The sequence below is a fragment of the Syngnathoides biaculeatus genome, chromosome 3 (genome assembly GCF_019802595.1).
Source record: "Syngnathoides biaculeatus isolate LvHL_M chromosome 3, ASM1980259v1, whole genome shotgun sequence".
Classification (NCBI taxonomy): domain Eukaryota; kingdom Metazoa; phylum Chordata; class Actinopteri; order Syngnathiformes; family Syngnathidae; genus Syngnathoides; species Syngnathoides biaculeatus.
This window is the reverse complement of record NC_084642.1, coordinates 29,032,532-29,049,959: the sequence shown is the minus strand read 5'-3', so window position 1 is coordinate 29,049,959 and position 17,428 is coordinate 29,032,532. Positions and strand designations below refer to the sequence as shown.

The window sequence follows — 17,428 nt, the reverse complement described above, 5'->3', positions numbered from 1 at the left end:
TATACCAGCTCAGCAACTCCGAATATCCGCTGACTAAAATGCACGTGATATGGTGTTCATTCACTAATAAGTTCCATAGACACGCTATAGGCTTGAATTGCTAAGGCTAGAACAACTAATAATAACACAGGGTTTTATAAAATTTCAAATCACAGGTTCTTCCAGGTTTGTTGACACTATAAAGGTATCCCACTGCACTACCCATGAGTGCTCATATCCCACCTCCTGTCCTGTCCTGGCCTGTCCTGCCCTTTTCTGTCATCTCTCATCTTGTCCTATTAGTTAACTGTTGCATGTCCTCACTGGGTGCCCCCCTTCCACAAATAAGAACACGGTTTGACTTTGTAAAGTTCTGTGGAGTCATATATCGAGACTGTCCAACTCCTATTATGCTGTTTTTTGCACCTCCATTTCCCTTGTCTGTTTTGTCCCTCAGTCTGTCCCCTAACAACCCATTTTTGCCTGGCTGGATTTTCAATACAAAATCTGTTTTATTAAAAAAAATGGTAATAATAAAAAGAGGAAGTGTTTCAAACTCCCCTGTTAAATTGCAAAACTGTTCCCTTGCAAAAGGCATACAGATCCATCTTTGTATACAGCCTTGGACCTGAATTGATAAAAAAACAGATTTAAAAAAAAAAAAAAGCCATAGCAAGCATATTGCCTCCATTTATTTTCATTTCTTAATCCCTTGATGGTATTTGTTGGTTCACTCAAATGGAGTCAAAATATAAGCAAATCTTTTTGTTTGTTTCACTTTAGTGCTCTTCTTTTTTCTGAATATGACAATACTTCTACCAGTTTGGATGTCACCATGGGCTTTTTAAATGTATATAAAATTATTTCAAACAAAATGCATATAAAGTAACTCCCTTATTGGATAATAAGTTACAGACATTTCTTGAGCACACTGTAGTTTTGGTGCCGGTATATTAAGTTAGAAAAGTAGTAAACTGACTGATGGCTATTGTTTAGTGTTTCAGAAGGTGTGTGGCAACTTAAACTGTAATGAAAGTGTTCATGATTTTGTAAAATAGCTCTGAATCAGCTCTAATGAATATCTATAGAAATGTGCAAGATGTACTAATTAAACAGTAGGGCACACTTCCACACAGCAACATTTATCTGTTGATCACAAACATACTGGCCCATGTTTTATTTTTCCCACAAATAACCATTTATTCTTCACAAATTTACTGAAAATTACAGTTCTTTGAAAGTACACATAAAGGTCAAAGAACACGGATACATGTAGCTAGGAGTTACTACTCAGTGCATGGCACATTCTCAGGGAGACGACCCATTGTGAGTCTTTGGCTCGTTGCCTCTGGAGTGGTAAAGGCAGAAAGAGTGCAGAAAGATTAAATGGTGAACAGTTGGCCAGCCAACTTGAGCCTTTATATTCCAAAATATTGAGGAGTAAATTAACCTGCTACTATGAGTGACGAACAAACAAACGGTCTAAGTTGGGTAGTAGTTATAGAAGCAGTGTTTTTATATTTTTTTATATATTTTTTTGTATAAAGCCCTGTATGCACTGTACAATTTTGACCATCTCTGATAGAAGATCCAGTCTTGCAACAAAATATGGACTGCTACAAACACGAAGCAGTGTCTAAAATTTTGAAACAAAAAAATCATTACACGGGGTCTCTGATACCACAACAACTGACAGAAAACCAACCATGAAATGACTCGGATATCATTGTCAAAGCCACTATCGTCAACAATAAACACATATGTAAACTTGTAACACTGGCCCTATTTTCCTAATCCTCCTTTTATTTATTTTTTTTTCAACATCAGACACCACTATGCGAGCACAAGGTTTTGGCTCAATGTCATGTCTACAACCTGGGGTGGACTCTTACTGATAGATGCAATGACACTGCCTTCAGACCTTGGAAATCACATCACTCGTAGCTATGATTCAACGTATGTTCCATCGCACAGTGCGAACGTTTGGAAAATGAATGACTGAAGACTGCAAAAAAATCATACAGTGTACAACAGGCATCTGAAAATTCATATACTTATCACACTATAGTGTCCAGACCTTAGCAGTGAAAAGGGATTATTCTAGAAAGATTACACATTAGTAAGTAGTATCCTCACTCAAAATAAAATTCAAATAATAAACATCAAATGAACGATTGTGGAACAGGTCACCTGTGCCACTGCTATCTTTGAAATCAAATTGTAAAATGCATGCCACGCTGTTGTGTTGACATTTGCAGTGTCTTATGCTGATACTGTGTGTCTCCGTGTGTGTGCATGTGTCCATGTTTTGTTGCGTGTGCATGTCTGTGTGGTGGTTGTATGCACATGTGCTCATGTTTGGTTGTGTGTGTGTGTGTGTTTGTGTCCATGCACTTTGTTGCACAGGCGCATCAGATGTGTGTGCTCTTTGAAATATCGTTACAGGAATGCAGGAGATTTGGATTTTTCATGATACGCTGTCCGCTCAGTTGTGTTTCTTAGGCTTTATCTGTCTGTTGTTGCTTTGCACTTCGTCCTTGCTGTCATCTGGGTGCGTTTCAGTGCTTTCAGAGTTAGCAGGCTGCCCTTGGCTTCTTTGCTGTGAGGTTCAAAAGATAAGCATGAATAATAAATGAGATAGCCATAGTCATATTTCACTGCAGGCACACAGTACAGTGGTCTAAAGTTTGACTGAGAGGTATGGGTAATGTTCATTACTATCTTTATAATGTCAAGAATTGTTGTGTTCATGGACTAGATTATAAAGGATCTATTGAAAAAGAAATGGTCAAATTTTATTCATCAGTGCTTACTATACTTTTATGCACCCTGTAGAAATCTAGCTTCAAAACTAATATGGACTTTAACATGCTCACACTTTCACTGGTGTATTCAGTGTCTACAGTGAATCTTATTTAAGGCTAAATTACCCAGACCCAACAGGGTAAGAATCCATCAGTTTATTATTATTACCATGACTATCATTCAAGACAAAGAGCGAATGAAGAATGCACAATGCATGCTGTTAACAACCGTGTGAGATGAAAATGCCATCCCTTCTTTCAGGCACAGCAGTCTGCTCACTTGTGTGCATTCTAAAGCATCGTGGTGCCTCTTTCAAATTATTTCTTTGCACACCACTCACCAGAGCAAAGGGTGACTTCAAGCAGAATACAATAAAACGGATGCACAAAACTCAAAGCGTACTTCAGGTCAAAGGCCAAACAGGATGGACATTTTTTTTTTTAAACAGACTGAAATGAAACATTTTTTAAGTTAAAAAATGAACCATATAATTGCAAAATAAACCTACTCAAACGTTAAATAAATATCTACCTGTATCTACTATACACATCTATAAAAATATATGTTAAAAATGGGTTAAAAAAACAACTTCATCAAAAGTTAAAATAATTATAGATCAAATTTAATCAGAACTGGATGAGTGAAAAAATGTTACGGATGTTTGGGATAAAGATCTCTGTTGTTACGAGATACTCAGGATGACATATTCATCACAAACAGCTGCTCACACAAATAAATGCTACCAAAGTTACGCAGTGTTTCGTCTGCTGTAGATGAGCAGCAAAATTATTGCGGGTCGTTTATTGTTCGTCAGGCATCTGATTTGGAGTCTGTCATCTGCACTTCACATCGCCCCTTGATTGAAAATAGATTCTGGTGTGTTATGGAATCATAGGAAGAGGTATTTCCGAGCATGCTTTGCTGGAGTTGAAATTGTTTGCAAAGATACATGATGTATCTTTTTTTATCCAGAAAATAATTTCACTTTTTAAATGACTAAAATACAAATACAGTGATGTTTTTTCCCCATTATTACATTAGTCTCCTAATACCAAAGGATGTCAGAAATGTGATCAGATAAAGCCAACAAATAATAATTGTATTTTCATTGTGCTGCATTAGAAACAAATTCACTTTTACTACAGCATTTAAATTATGAATGGTTTTAACACAATTTTTAGAGTTTGTAGATGCGAGTGTCATCCAGAGATCAATTTTCAGTCCCGCTTATTCTTCCGAGTGTCACTGATAATATGGCGGTGCATATCCTCTGGGCGGGAGGTGTGGCACACTCAAAACCGATCTCCAGGGCACATGTAAACAACCATTCTTGCTTACATTCACACCTCCAGACAATTGAGAAACTTTGATTAACCCAATTTTTCAAATGTGGGAGGAAGCCGTAGAGCCCAGAGAAAAGCCAAGCAACCTCAAGGAAACATGCAAACTCCCCAGAGGAACTGTCAACTCGAACCACCAACCTCAGAACTGTAAGGCCACTTGACGACCTGCGAGTTTCACTAAAGTACAAATGAAGCAGCAGTGGTGTCACTGTTGTTTTAAAATTAGTTTTTCTGTTAAACGTTTTGATGTTCAAGGCATAATGCGTGAGAACCAGCTCATGTAATCAACCTGCTGGAAGTCCTTTGTAAATAGAAGAGGAAATATAATACTGAACAGGCCAGCTGCTGCACTGTTTTGGTGACTTCGAGCATACTACTTTGTTCCATAAAACATTTGCACTTCAGGGAAGGCAAATTTGAAGTTCTGACTGAACATGACAACACATAATGAAGGTCGCGCTGTCACAAGAATATTGGACGATGTAATGCAGACTCACCCGCAGAGACCTGGATGCAAATCACCACTAATCAAACACTTCGCTAGAAAATTAATGTTGGAGTGATGCTGTGCAGATGAAACAAACAAAAACAAGGAAGGGAAGTGCTGGAAAGTATCTACTGTAACATTGCAAAAAAAAAAAACAAAAAAAAACAATCCTGTCTAAAATTACACACTGTGACACCTTCTTTTGTATAATACTGAATACAGTACATTGGACCATATGCATCACAATCCATTAAGCATTTCCGGTGGAAAGGTAAGATCAAAGTCGATCTCACTGAAAAATAACCATTATCATTACATGTGTGATAACCCGGTGTTGTGGGATACTGTAATTATGTGCAATTATTTGGTGCTTTTAAATTTCGGAGGTCAAAATGGCATCAATAGTTTTTACTTTTCAAAGACCAGGAATTCCAATTGGATTTTGAATTACAACATGTTTGCAATATGTTGTTTACATCCAATTGGAAGTAAATTAGCCATGATTGCTGCTAGCATTGTGTCCATTTATCAGTAATGTAGGTCAAAATTATTTTTAAAAAAATGTCATCATCATGTATCATATACAATATAACTGTATTTGCTGATGAGGTCACAATACAAATGATTGAATTGATGACATTATTGAAATTAAATAGTAAAACAGTCACTGGATACTTTATGGTATATAAATATTCCCTATAAATATGTATTCTTCGTCAAAAAGTGGAATAGATCTGTTTGAAATGCATGAGTTCTCTGTTTGACAGGATTGCACGGAATTGAAATGAGATGTGCTGTTTTATTACACCATCTGCCAACTCCAGGCAGGTGTGACTCCATTCAGTGATATGATGCTAAAGAATGTAATAGCAGGTAGGATTAGCTAGCACATGTTTATTTTCCATAAATTCTTTGGAAATTAGTTTTTCAAATAACTCTTGCCAGCTACAAATCCAGTGCAGTTGGAACACAATTCATATGTGGACAGATCTAAATTTCAATGCTTTCTTGGTTAAGACATTATAAATTATAGGCTGCCTCACAGTTCTGAGGACTGGGGTTCAAAACCCAACACACTGTGGAGTTTGCATGTTCTTCCCATGCCTGTGTGGATTTTCTCCAAGTGCTCTGCTTTCGTAACACATCCCCCCACAAAATGGTTGTTTGTTTATACTGTATGTGCCCTGTGATTGCTGACATCCAGTTCAGGGTGTACTCTGCCACTCACGCAGGGTCAGCTCAGATGAGCAGGACTGACACTAATCAGCCCTGTGTTCGTCCAATTATTTTTTTCCACATACAACCTAATGGGTTTTTAATTTTTTTTTAAACAAAATGAACGTTTATAAACTGCACTTTGTATTAACTTAATTTATCTTTGAGAGGTATTAAAAATGTCATTTTTATCCAAAATATTTGCATGTGATAAAGAGCCTCAAAAATAAATGAGGGTAATACTTTATCACAGTAATTATATACAATAATGTGCTTTCATTTTTGCTCCACACTTACATTGTTTTGCTAGTATGAAATCTTTGTAACATTAAAAGTGTCACAAGTTACTCTTTATGTCATGCTTCATTTTGAGTATTTTGGCCTCAGTCTCACCTGATGTGGCTCTGGTTGTTTTTTTACTTCTGGCACTAATTCCTTTGTCTCATTCTGGAAGCAGTCACTCCCTGTCTATTAAGAGAGAAAGAGAAAAAATGTGAAAGTACAGACTGAGACCTTGAGTAAAAACCTCATCAAATATAATACAGTATTTCAAAAAATGTTCCATGGAATGACAATCATCAATCATGATTTTTCTCTAAATGACAAATGTGTGTGAAGATGTGCACTGGCTCAGTTCTCCCTTTGTGTTACTTCAATTTTGTCCATCTAAAGTGTATGGTGAACAAAAGACTGAATATTTGCATATATAATATATGAGCTAACAATACCTCAGTTTGTAACAACTTGGGGTTTGGGGTCGAATTTGAATTTGAATCCCACTATGGACAATTTTTTTTTTTTTTTAAATGGCAACTACACTCGTTGGAAAGATGCTAGTGGTTATTGTCGATCTGGCCTTTTGCAAGGCATAAGCCCAAGCAACTCCAGTTCGAGTTGTACAGCAGTCTTTGCTTACCTCTTTCACTGTGATTCACTCATTGTGTGTGATCTGTTTCTATGTGTGGTGTGCAATACAAAGTAAACATCGGAGTGGGAGGTGAAGTCCCCCTTGAGGAACACCTTTCAGTATATATGAAAAAAAGGTTGACTCATGCAGCTATTTGGTGGGATGTAATTATTTTTAGCTACTGAAAGCAGACATTTTCACCCTCTGTTCCTGTGTAGTGCCTGTCCGTGGAGCCAAAAGGACTCCACTACAGACGTTTTTCTTGTCCGAGGAGCAACATCTGACACTGGACTGTCCTGTTCTGCCCACCTCATCATCATCTATTCTGTGTCATGGTTTATGTCTGGCTCAGGAAACAAATAAAAATTGGCCTCTCACAATGGCACTATAGGGATCTTGTTTGATGTCTGTCCTGTGTCTGAGACGCACAAAAACTAGCAGGGAAGCATCAACTGATTTCAATCTGTAGCTGTAGACACATGTCTTAAAACATTGCCCTACATATGTGCATGGCTTAGTGGAGAGCTTCTACACACAGCGAATTAAAGGAGAAAACACCAAAAGCACTAGCCCGGTCTTGGTGCTAGTCAATTAGAGGCAGACAGCAATTTTTTTATGGACTCGATACTTTTTCATTCTTGTGATAAAGTTAATTGTTCTTAATCAGGATGTACCTGAATCAGTATGCAATAATATCATTTTATCAGTGGTATAGGAAAAAAAAAAAACATTGACACTATTGTTTATCATGATAGTTTTGGGGGAAATTCATCATTCGAAAAAAAAATTTCAGTCCACGCAGCCCAAAACACACAATACAACATGAGAGAGCAAGAGAAATGGATAACGCAAAAGTTTGGAACAAACAGTACAGTACAATGTAATGCAACCCTATGGGACCATTGGGGGAGCATATGCCAGTACAAACTGTAGGCGGCTATCAAACTTGGATAAATGCAAAGGGTTGCGTCAGGAAGGGGATCTGGCTTAAAATTTTGCCAAACTGATATAAACATTCATCCAAAGAATTCCGTACCAGATTGGTCGTGCTCTGGGTTAACAACGTCCGGCACTGGCACCGTTGACATAAAAGATGGCAGTGGAAATTCAGCTACTCTGGGTTGAAGACCAAAGGGAAGTGGAAAGCGAGTTATTTGGCAGGAAGAGAAAACGAAAGCACCAGTACCCTAGAACGTAATGTGGGGACTTTGAATGTTGGAACGTTGACAGGAAAATCTCGAGAGGTGGTTGACATGATGATGAGAAGAATGGTTGATATATTCTGTGTCCAGGAGAGCAAGTGGAAAGACAGTAGGATTTGAAGTTTAGGGGCGTGGTTCAAATTATTTTACCATGATGTAGTTGGGAAAAAAAACAGAGTAGGGGTTGTTTTCAAGGAAAAATTAGATAAACATATCTTGGAGATGAAAAGTGTATCATATCGCGTGATCAAGCTGAAATTTGAAATTGAGGGTGTTATGTACTCTGTAGTTAACGATTAATGGCTATGCCTCAAAAGTACAATGTAATCGAGAGGTGAATGAATTGTGAAAGAAGCTACTCAAAGTAGTTCTATCATCTTCTTCTTCTTTTCCTTTCGGCCTGTCCCGTTAGGGGTCGCCACAGCGTGTCATCTTTTGCCATCTTAGCCTATCTCCTGCATCTTCCTCTCTAACCCCAACTGCCCTCATGTCTTCCCTCACCACATCCATAAACCTTCTCTTTGGTCTTCCTCTCGCTCTTTTGCCTGGCAGCTCCATCCTCAGCACCCTTCCACCAATATAATCACTCTCTCGCCTCTGAACATGTCCAAACCATCGAAGTCTGCTCTCTCGAATCTTGTCTCCTAAACATCCAGCTTTGGCTGTCCCTCTAATGAGCTCATTTCTAATCCTATCCAACCTGGTCACACCGAGCGAGAACCTCAACATCTTCATTTCTGCCACCTCCAGTTCAGCTTCCTGTTGTTTCTTCAGTGCCACCGTCTCTAATCCGTACATCATGGCCGGCCTCACCACTGTTTTGTAAACTTTGCCCTTCATCCTGGCAGACACTCTTCTGTCACATAACACACCAGACACCTTTCGCCAGCTGTTCCAACCTGCTTGGACCCGTTTCTTCACTTCCTGACCACACTCTCCATTGCTCTGTATTGTTGACCCCAAGTATTTGAAGTCCTCCACCCTCGCTATCTCTTCTCCCTGTAGCCTCACTCTTCCCCCTCCACTTTTCTCATTCACGCACATATATTCTGTTTTACTTCGGCTAATCTTCATTCCTCTCCTTTCCAGTGCATGTCTCCATCTTTCTAATTGTTCCTCTGCATGCTCCCTGCTTTCACTGCATATCACAATATCATTTGCGAACATCATGGTCCAAGGGGATTCCAGTCTAACCTCATCTGTCAGCCTATCCATTACCACTGCAAACAGGAAGGGGCTCAGAGCTGATCCCTGATGCAGTCCCACCTCCACCTTAAATTCCTCTGTCACACCTAAGGCACACCTCACCATTGTTCTGCTGCCATCATACATGTCCTGTATGTACTATTTTAACATACTTCTCTGCCACACCAGACTTACGCATGCAGTACCACAGTTCCTCTCTTGGTACTCTGTCATAGGCTTTCTCTAGATCCACAAGACACAATGTAGCTCCTTCTGACCTTCTCTGTACTTTTCCACGAGCATCCTCAAGCCAAATAATGCATCTGTGGTACTCTTTCTAGGCATGAAACCATACTGTTGCTCGCAGATACTTACTTCTGTCCTGAGTCTAGCCTCCACTACTCTTTCCCATAACTTCATTGTGTGGCTCATCAACTTTATTCCTCTATAGTTCCCACAGCTCTGAACATCGCCTTTGTTCTTAAAAATGGGCACTATTAGACTTTTCCTCCATTCTTCAGGCATCTTTTCGCCCGCTAGTATTCTGTTGAATAAGTTGGTCAAAAACTCCACAGCCATCTCTCCAAATTGCTTCCATACCTCTACCGGTATGTCATCAGGACCAACTGCCTTTCCATTTTTCATCCTTTGTAGTGCCTTTCTGACTTCCCCCTTAGTAATCATTTCCACTTCCTGGTCCTTCACTCTTGCCTCTTCAACTCTTCCTTCTCTCTCATTTTCTTCATTCATCAACTTCTTAAAGTATTCTTTCCATCTATTTAGCACACTACTGGCACCAGTCAACACATTTACATCTCTATCCTTAATCACCCTAACCTGCTGCACATCCTTCCCATCTCTATCCCTCTGTCTGGCCAACCTGTAGAGATCCTTTTCTCCTTCTTTCGTGTCCAATCTGGTGTACATGTCTTCATATGCCTCTTGTTTAGCCTTTGCCACCTCTACCTTTGCCCTACGTCGCATCTCGATGTACTCCTTTCGCCTCTCCTCAGTCCTCGCAGTATCCCACATCTTCTTCGGTAATCTCTTTCCTTGTATGACTCCCTGTATTTTGGGGTTCCACCACCAAGTCTCCTTCTCCCCTTTCCTACCAGATGACACACCAAGTACTCTCCTGCCTGTCTCTCTGATCACCCTGGCTGTCGTCGTCCAGTCTTCCGGGAGCTTCGGTTGTCCATCGAGAGCCTGTCTCACCTCTTTCCGGAAGGCCGGACAACATTCTTCCTTTCTCAACTTCCACCACATGGTTCTCTGCTCTACCCTTGTCTTCTTAATCTTCCTACCCACCACCAGAATCATTCTACATACTACCATCCTATGCTGTCGAGCTACACTCTCCCCTACCACTACTTTACAGTCAGTAACCTCCTTCAGAATACATCGTCTGCACAAAATATAATCCACATGCGTGCTTCTACCTCCGCTCTTGTAGGTCACTATATGTTCCTCCCTCTTCTGGAAATAAGTGTTCACTACAGCCATCTCCATCCTTTTTGCAAAGTCCACCACCATCTGTCCCTCAAAGTTCCTTTCCTGGATGCTGTATTACCCATCACTTCTTCATCGCCCCTGTTTCCTTTACCAATATGTCCATTACAATCTGCACCAATCACAACTCTCTCGCTGTCTGGGATGCTCAGAACTATTTCATCTAGTACCTTCCAGAATTTCTCTTTCAACTCTTGGTCACATCCTACCTTTTGGGCATAGCCGCTAAACACATTATACATAACACCCTCAATTTCAAATTTTAGTCTCATCACTCGATCTGATACTCTTTTCACCTCCAAGACATTCTTAGCCAGCTCTTCCTTTAAAATAACCCCTACTCCATTTCTCTTCCCATCTACTCCGTGGTAGAATAATTTAAACCCTGCTCCCAAACTTCTAGCCTTACTACCTTTCCACCTGCTCTCTTGGATGCACAGAATATCAACCTTTCTCCTAATCATCATGTCAAGCAACTCCTGTGCTTTTCCTGTCATAGTCCCAACATTCAAAGTCCCTACACTCAGTTGTAGGCTCTGTGCATTCCTCTTTTTCTTCTGACGCTGGATCCGGTTTCCTCCTCTTCTTTGTCTTCGACCCACAGTAGCTGAATTTCCACCGACGCCCTGCAGGTTAGCAGTGCCGGGGGCGGGCGTTGTTAACCCGGGCCACGACCGATCCGGTATGGGATTCTTTAGATGAACGCTCATATTTGTTTGGCACAGTTTTTACGCTGGATGCCCTTCCTGACGCAACCCTCTGCATTTATCCGGGCTTGGGACCGGCCTACAGATTGCACTGGTTTGTGCCCCCATAGGGCTGCATTAAAGTAGTTCTATCATAGATGCTCATAATATTAAAGGAAACAGGGGTAATGAAGAAGTGATGAGTAAGTTTGACATCCAATAAGCCGACTAAACGTGGTAAATTTTGCAAAAAAAAATGCAAACAGCTGTAGTGATCACTTTCTTCCAGAAGAGGCAGGAACCTAGAGTGACCTATAAGAGCAGAAGCAGAAGCATGCAAGCAGATTAGACTGACTGATAGTTGAGAGGTGTATATGAATCACAATCAGAATCAGAATCAACATTAATGAACAAGTGTGTAGAACACACAAGGAATTTTTCTCCAGCAGTCAGCGCTGCCCAACAAGGAACAACAAAGCAACAACAACAAAGAACAAAAGACGTTTCTGTTCGTGGGAATTATTCTTTTTAAGACGTGCAAGATGTGAAATCTATATAGATAAGTGTGTTAACAATGTCAATTATGCAAAGGGAGCAGTAAGTTCATTCAAGTGATGAATCGAGCGGTCTGCAAAATAAACAAGTAAAATAAAATATAATATATATATATATATATATATATATATATATATATATTACTCATACTAATATTGATTGGACCAGCAGAGTGTGAGTGGGTGTCCTAACATGGCACAAATGTTAGTAGTCTGTAAGATGACTGCTAGTGAGGAAGAACATCGAGAAGACAAATGCAGAGTAGAGAACCACAAGAGGTGCGACTGGCTCTCAGTGGAGTCCACAAGACTGGATCATGACAGCTGAGAGAGACAGGCAAGAGAGTACTTGGTGTGTCTTCTGGTAGGAAAGGGGAGGAGTAGACTGGGTGGTAGAGCCTCAAAGTATAGGAAGTCATACAAAGAAACAGGTTAGCAAAGAACAAGTGGGACACTGAGAGGACCGAGGAGAGGAGAAAGGAATACATGTGAAGATGCTACAGAGGGCGATGTATGCCAGGTTGGACATTGAAGAAGGAGTAGAAGATCTCCAAAGGTTGGCCAGATAGAGCGGTAGCAATGGGAAGGATGCACTGAATAAAGAGGATGAAAAATGGAAAGTTTGCTCCTGATGACATACCTGTGGAGGTATGGAAGCATTTCGGTAGGAGAAGGAGGTGGCTATGACATTTTAGTCCAAGTTGTTCTAAAGAATTCTCGAGGACAAGAGGATGCCTGAAGAATGGATTAAGAGTGTGCTAAGGCCATTTTCCAAAGATAGGTTGATGTGCGGAGCTGTGGGAACAGGAGAGGACTAAAGTTGCTGAGCCAAGCAAAGTTGTAGGAATGCAGAGTGGAGCTAGACTCAGGACAGAAATTAGTATTTGCTAGCAACACTATGGGTGGAGTCAGCAGAACGATGAGGTGTGCTGTAGGTGTGACAGGAATTTAAGGTGGAGGTGGGACTGCATCAGTGATCAACCCTGAACCCTGTTTGGAGTGGTGCTGGGTAGGCTGGCAGATGATGCTGTACTGGAATGCCAGTGGACCATGATGTTCATTGATAACATTGTGATCTTCACTGAAAGCAAGTTGCAGGTGGACTAACAATTAGAAAGGGAGAGGCGTGCACTGGAAAGAAACTGAATTAAGATTTAAGATTTTGTCTGTAAGCAAGAGACTATATGTGCATGAATGAGAGAAGTGAAGGGGGAAGAGTGGGGATACAGGCAGGAAAGATAGCAAGGGTGGAGGACTGTAAATAATTGGTTTCAACAGTCCAGAGCAATAGTGAGTGTGGTAAAGAAGTGAAACAGGTCCAAGCAGGTTGGAACTCGTGACAGAACTCGTGAAAGAGAAAAATCTCAGCTAAGATGTAGGCCAAAGTTTATAAAACAGTGGTGATTACATGATGTATGGATTAGAAACAGAGGCAACGAAGAGACAGCAGGAAGCAGAGCTGGGGGTGGCAAAAAAAAGATGTTGAGTTTCTCTCTTGGAGTGAATAAACTGGACAGGATTAGAAATGACTTCATCTGAGGGACAGCCAAGGTTAGGTGTTTTGGAAACAACGTTAGAGAGAGCAGACTTTGATGGTTTGGAAACATCCAGAGGAGAGACCCTGTATTTTCTTTCTTTTTTTTTTTTTTTACTATGTTCATTAAATATGTTTGAAGGAGAGTGTAAACACTGAAAAAAAATAATACTGAATTGTTGAGAAATACCATTCCACTCTTTTTCACCATCTCAGTCACCCAGACGTTTGGAAATGGTAATTTTCTTTATGACACTCCACCATAGTCTCTGGATGCCAATGTCTGTCAATGTTTTTCTGTAATACCTCTTGATACCCACTTGTCAAAAATCCTTACAGTCTTCTTTAATCCTTTTGGTTTTTACAAGTCTAAAGATGTTATTGAGCAGCTCCCTCACACCTGGAGAGTAACAGTTATCTGAATGCTAGTTTGCCAGTGAGGCTGCATATTAAAGGGGAATCTGAATAGCGAATGTCAGTTATTTGTTCTATCTTCTTATTTGCACTAACTGCTTTCAGAATAGGACCATGTTTAGCTGCAAACCTTTTTTTTTTTTTTTTTTTACAAAATGAATCCTTCCAACAGAACCATTTGAAAATCTGAAAATTGTAGTTGGGGGTGAAACGCTTCTACGCTGTAAGTGTCAATTTACTAAATTATACCCTAATGCAAGTATTCCTTCCATCCATTCATTATCTCTAAGAGCTTATTCACTGGAGGGCGAAGAGAGCTAGAGCCAGCAGACACTCACCAAGAGAGGGCATCATACTCAGTACTTAACCACTGACCTTGAATTACTTTGGCTTACTTGATCAGTCTTTGCTGTTAAACTATAACATGTAAATACGGTCGCCCTTTATGAACAACAACAGAAACTACTGCTTCGATATTAGGTAGGGGCCACCTTGTACAGTGCCTATGAAATTAATTGGCCCACTTGAACTTTTCAAGCTTTAGTCACATTTCAGGCTTCAAACATAGAGATATAAAATTACATTTTTTTTTTGCATTACTACTTTGTAGTGCCACCTTTTGCTGCAATTACAGCTGCAAGTCGCTTGGTGTATGTCTTTATCAGTTTTACACATCGAGAGACTGAAATTCTTGCTCATTCTGCCTTGCAAAGCTCAGTGAGGTTAGATGGAGAGCGTTTGTGAACAGCAGTCTTAAACTCTGCCCAGAGATTCTTGATTGGATTCAGGTCTGGACTTTGACTTTAAAGTCAGACTTTAAACAGAACCCTGAGACGATCACAGAGCAGGTGCATTTGTCATGATCCTGGCGCTGCGCTGATTGGGAGGTGCACACCCGCGCCTTATGCGGGCTGATTACCCTGTGTATTTATATGACCCCGATGACAACTGGTCGGCGCCAGATCGTTGAGCTTCATGTCCCGTTCCAGCACTCTAGTATCCCTGATCGTCAACACGTGTGTACCGACCTTAGCCTGTTCTCCGACCGAACGCGTAAGCCGGACTCCCTTGACACTTCCGCCTTCCTTGATCGATCTCCTGTGTACCGACTCCTGCCTGCCCGCTTATCTGGTCTCTTCGCCCGACGTCCCAAATACCGCTGCTGCACCTGACTGCCTGCCCAATCCCGATAACGGAAAAATAATAAACGTTTCTCCCCGAACTACCTTGCATCTTCCGAGCCTTGCATTTGGGTCTTACTCCCGTTTCGATGGGTCGTGACAGCATTTATACGAAGACTTGATTACACATAGGTGGAGTAAAGGGGCCGAATAATATTGCAAGCCCCACTTTTCAATATTTCATTTGTTAAAAAAAGTATAAAATATCCAATAAATTTTGTTCCAATTCACGATTCTGTCCCACTAGTTGATTCTTGACAAAAAAAGTTTGAAGCCTGAAATTTGGCGAAAGGCTGAAGAGTTCCAGGAGGCCGAATACTTTCACAAGGCACTGTATGTGATTAATTCTATAACATTTTTATTCCGGACAGTCAATGGGCAAAAAAGATTGATACCCCAGAAGAGGTAATTTTGTAAATTCCTTATTATTGCTCCGTTTTGTAGATGCATTGCTCAGATGTTGCTGAATGCTTATTTTACATCAGGTACCTTGATGGGCACCTAAGGGTTCCTTGGGAAAATGTATGGATTACGGTTGTAGCACAGCATATTTACTAAATATATATATGAAAAAAATGGAATTCTGAAAATATACAGAAATATTTTACTGGAACTGATAGGCTTAATCGGCACCGATTCATCTCTAGAGGATGCCTGGATGAATAGGAGTTTTCAAAAGACAAAATATATATTTATATTGATATCCATTGCACATTATTGATAATCATACATACCTGTAAAGATCTATATATCAACTCATTGGAATTTAAAAATAAAACAAGATGTTATATTCTTCAAAACTTTATTCAGTTCTTTTAAAAGGTTTAGGGAAAGTTACAACAATAAAGACAAAATACAAAGCTTTAAAAGGAAGTGAGGTATTTGAATAAATGCTAGTGGATTCAGGCCCTTGTGTTGCTTGGAAGTTTAATTACTGTTAAGGCTCACCTCCTCCATCTGGCACTTTTTAACGCCACCACTTTCTCTCCTCATTACGGCGATGTTGATGGGGGGGTTGCTGGTTGTGACGATGCTCTGAACTTTAGCGATATCCTATTAGGAAAAAGAAAACATTTTCACTTGAGCTGGAAGAGAAAAATGCATAATTGGGTTTTTATCTCCAGTAGCGACTCTGAGGATGCCATGATGTAAACTCATCTGACTCATAATAGTTTTGTTTTACTTTCCCTGGTAGTTTAATTTATAAAATTCAATCAATTAAATGTATTTGTAAAGCACAAAAGCAAGAACAGTGGTGGTGTACAAGAGCCATCCAAGGGATTGCATTGAAGATAAGGGGGAAAAATAACAAAATCTACATTTTTTCTGAGCCTTGAATACATCCATCCATCCATGCATCCATTCATCCATTTTCTTAGCCACTTATCCTCACAAGGGTCGCGGTGAGTGCTGGAGCCTATCCCAGCTGTCAACGGGCAGGAGGCTGGGTACACCCTCAATTGGTTGCCAGCCAATCGTAGGGCACGTGGAGACAGACAACAGTCACACTCACAATCATACTTAGGGGAGATTTAGAGTGTCCAATTAATGTTGCATGTTTTTGGGATGTGAGATGAAACCAGAGTGCCCAGACAAAACCCATGCAGGCAGAGGGAGAACATGCAAACTCCACACAGGCGGGATCTGGGATTGAACCCGGGAATCTCAGAACTGTAAGGCCAATGCTTTCCAGCTGCCGCACCGTGCTGCCACCTTGAATACATTTAATTGAAAACACAAGAGCAAGCTACTATATAGAAGCTGATGCTGTTTTGTGTTTTTGTCTTTACACTCATGCCAAACCTAACCAGAGTGAAGATATATATATGTGTGTGTGTGTATATATATATATATATATATATATATATATAGTTGTTGTTGTTTTTTTTTTTAAAGGAAGAAGTAGAGTCTTGGACTAAAAGCTGTTTTAATTGTACTTTTTCTTTCAAATGTTGTGAATTTGAATGTTTTTAAACAGGCGGAACGATGGATCAGCTACTAAAGCATTGGCCTCACAGTTCTGAGGTCCCGGGTTCAATCCCAGTGTAGAGTTTGCATGTTCTCCCCGTGCCTGCGTGCGTTTTCTCTGAGCATTCCGGTTTCCTCCCACATTCCATAAACATGCAACATTAATTGGACACTGGAAATTAACCCTAGGTCTGATTGTTAGTGCGGCCGTTTGTCTCAATGTGCCTGGCGATTGGCTGGCAACCAGTTCAGGGTGTACCCCACCTCCTGCGTGTTGACAGCTGGGATAGGCTCCAGCATTCTCCGTGACCCTCGTGAAGATAAGTGGTGAAGAAAATGGATGTATGGATGGATGTTTTTTATCATGTAAAGCCCATTGCGTTACCTTATTTATGAAATGCACTATACAAATACATTTGCTTTGCTTTGCTTTTGCTTTAGAAAGGAAATCAATGTTGA

General features: G+C 40.3%; 1 protein-coding gene across 1 annotated transcript in view; it reads right to left on the bottom strand.

The window, feature by feature from the left end:
• Positions 1–2,243: 2,243 nt before the first annotated feature.
• Positions 2,244–17,428, bottom strand: part of luzp2 (leucine zipper protein 2) — a 171,154-nt gene continuing 155,969 nt past the window's right edge. The window contains exons 10-12 of the mRNA XM_061813989.1: positions 15,950–16,054; positions 6,223–6,297; positions 2,244–2,578 (exon numbers count right to left, since the gene is read on the bottom strand). Coding sequence (XP_061669973.1) covers positions 2,465–2,578; positions 6,223–6,297; positions 15,950–16,054 — 294 coding nt within the window. The 3' untranslated portion in view covers positions 2,244–2,464. The remainder of the gene's footprint in view (positions 2,579–6,222; positions 6,298–15,949; positions 16,055–17,428) is intronic.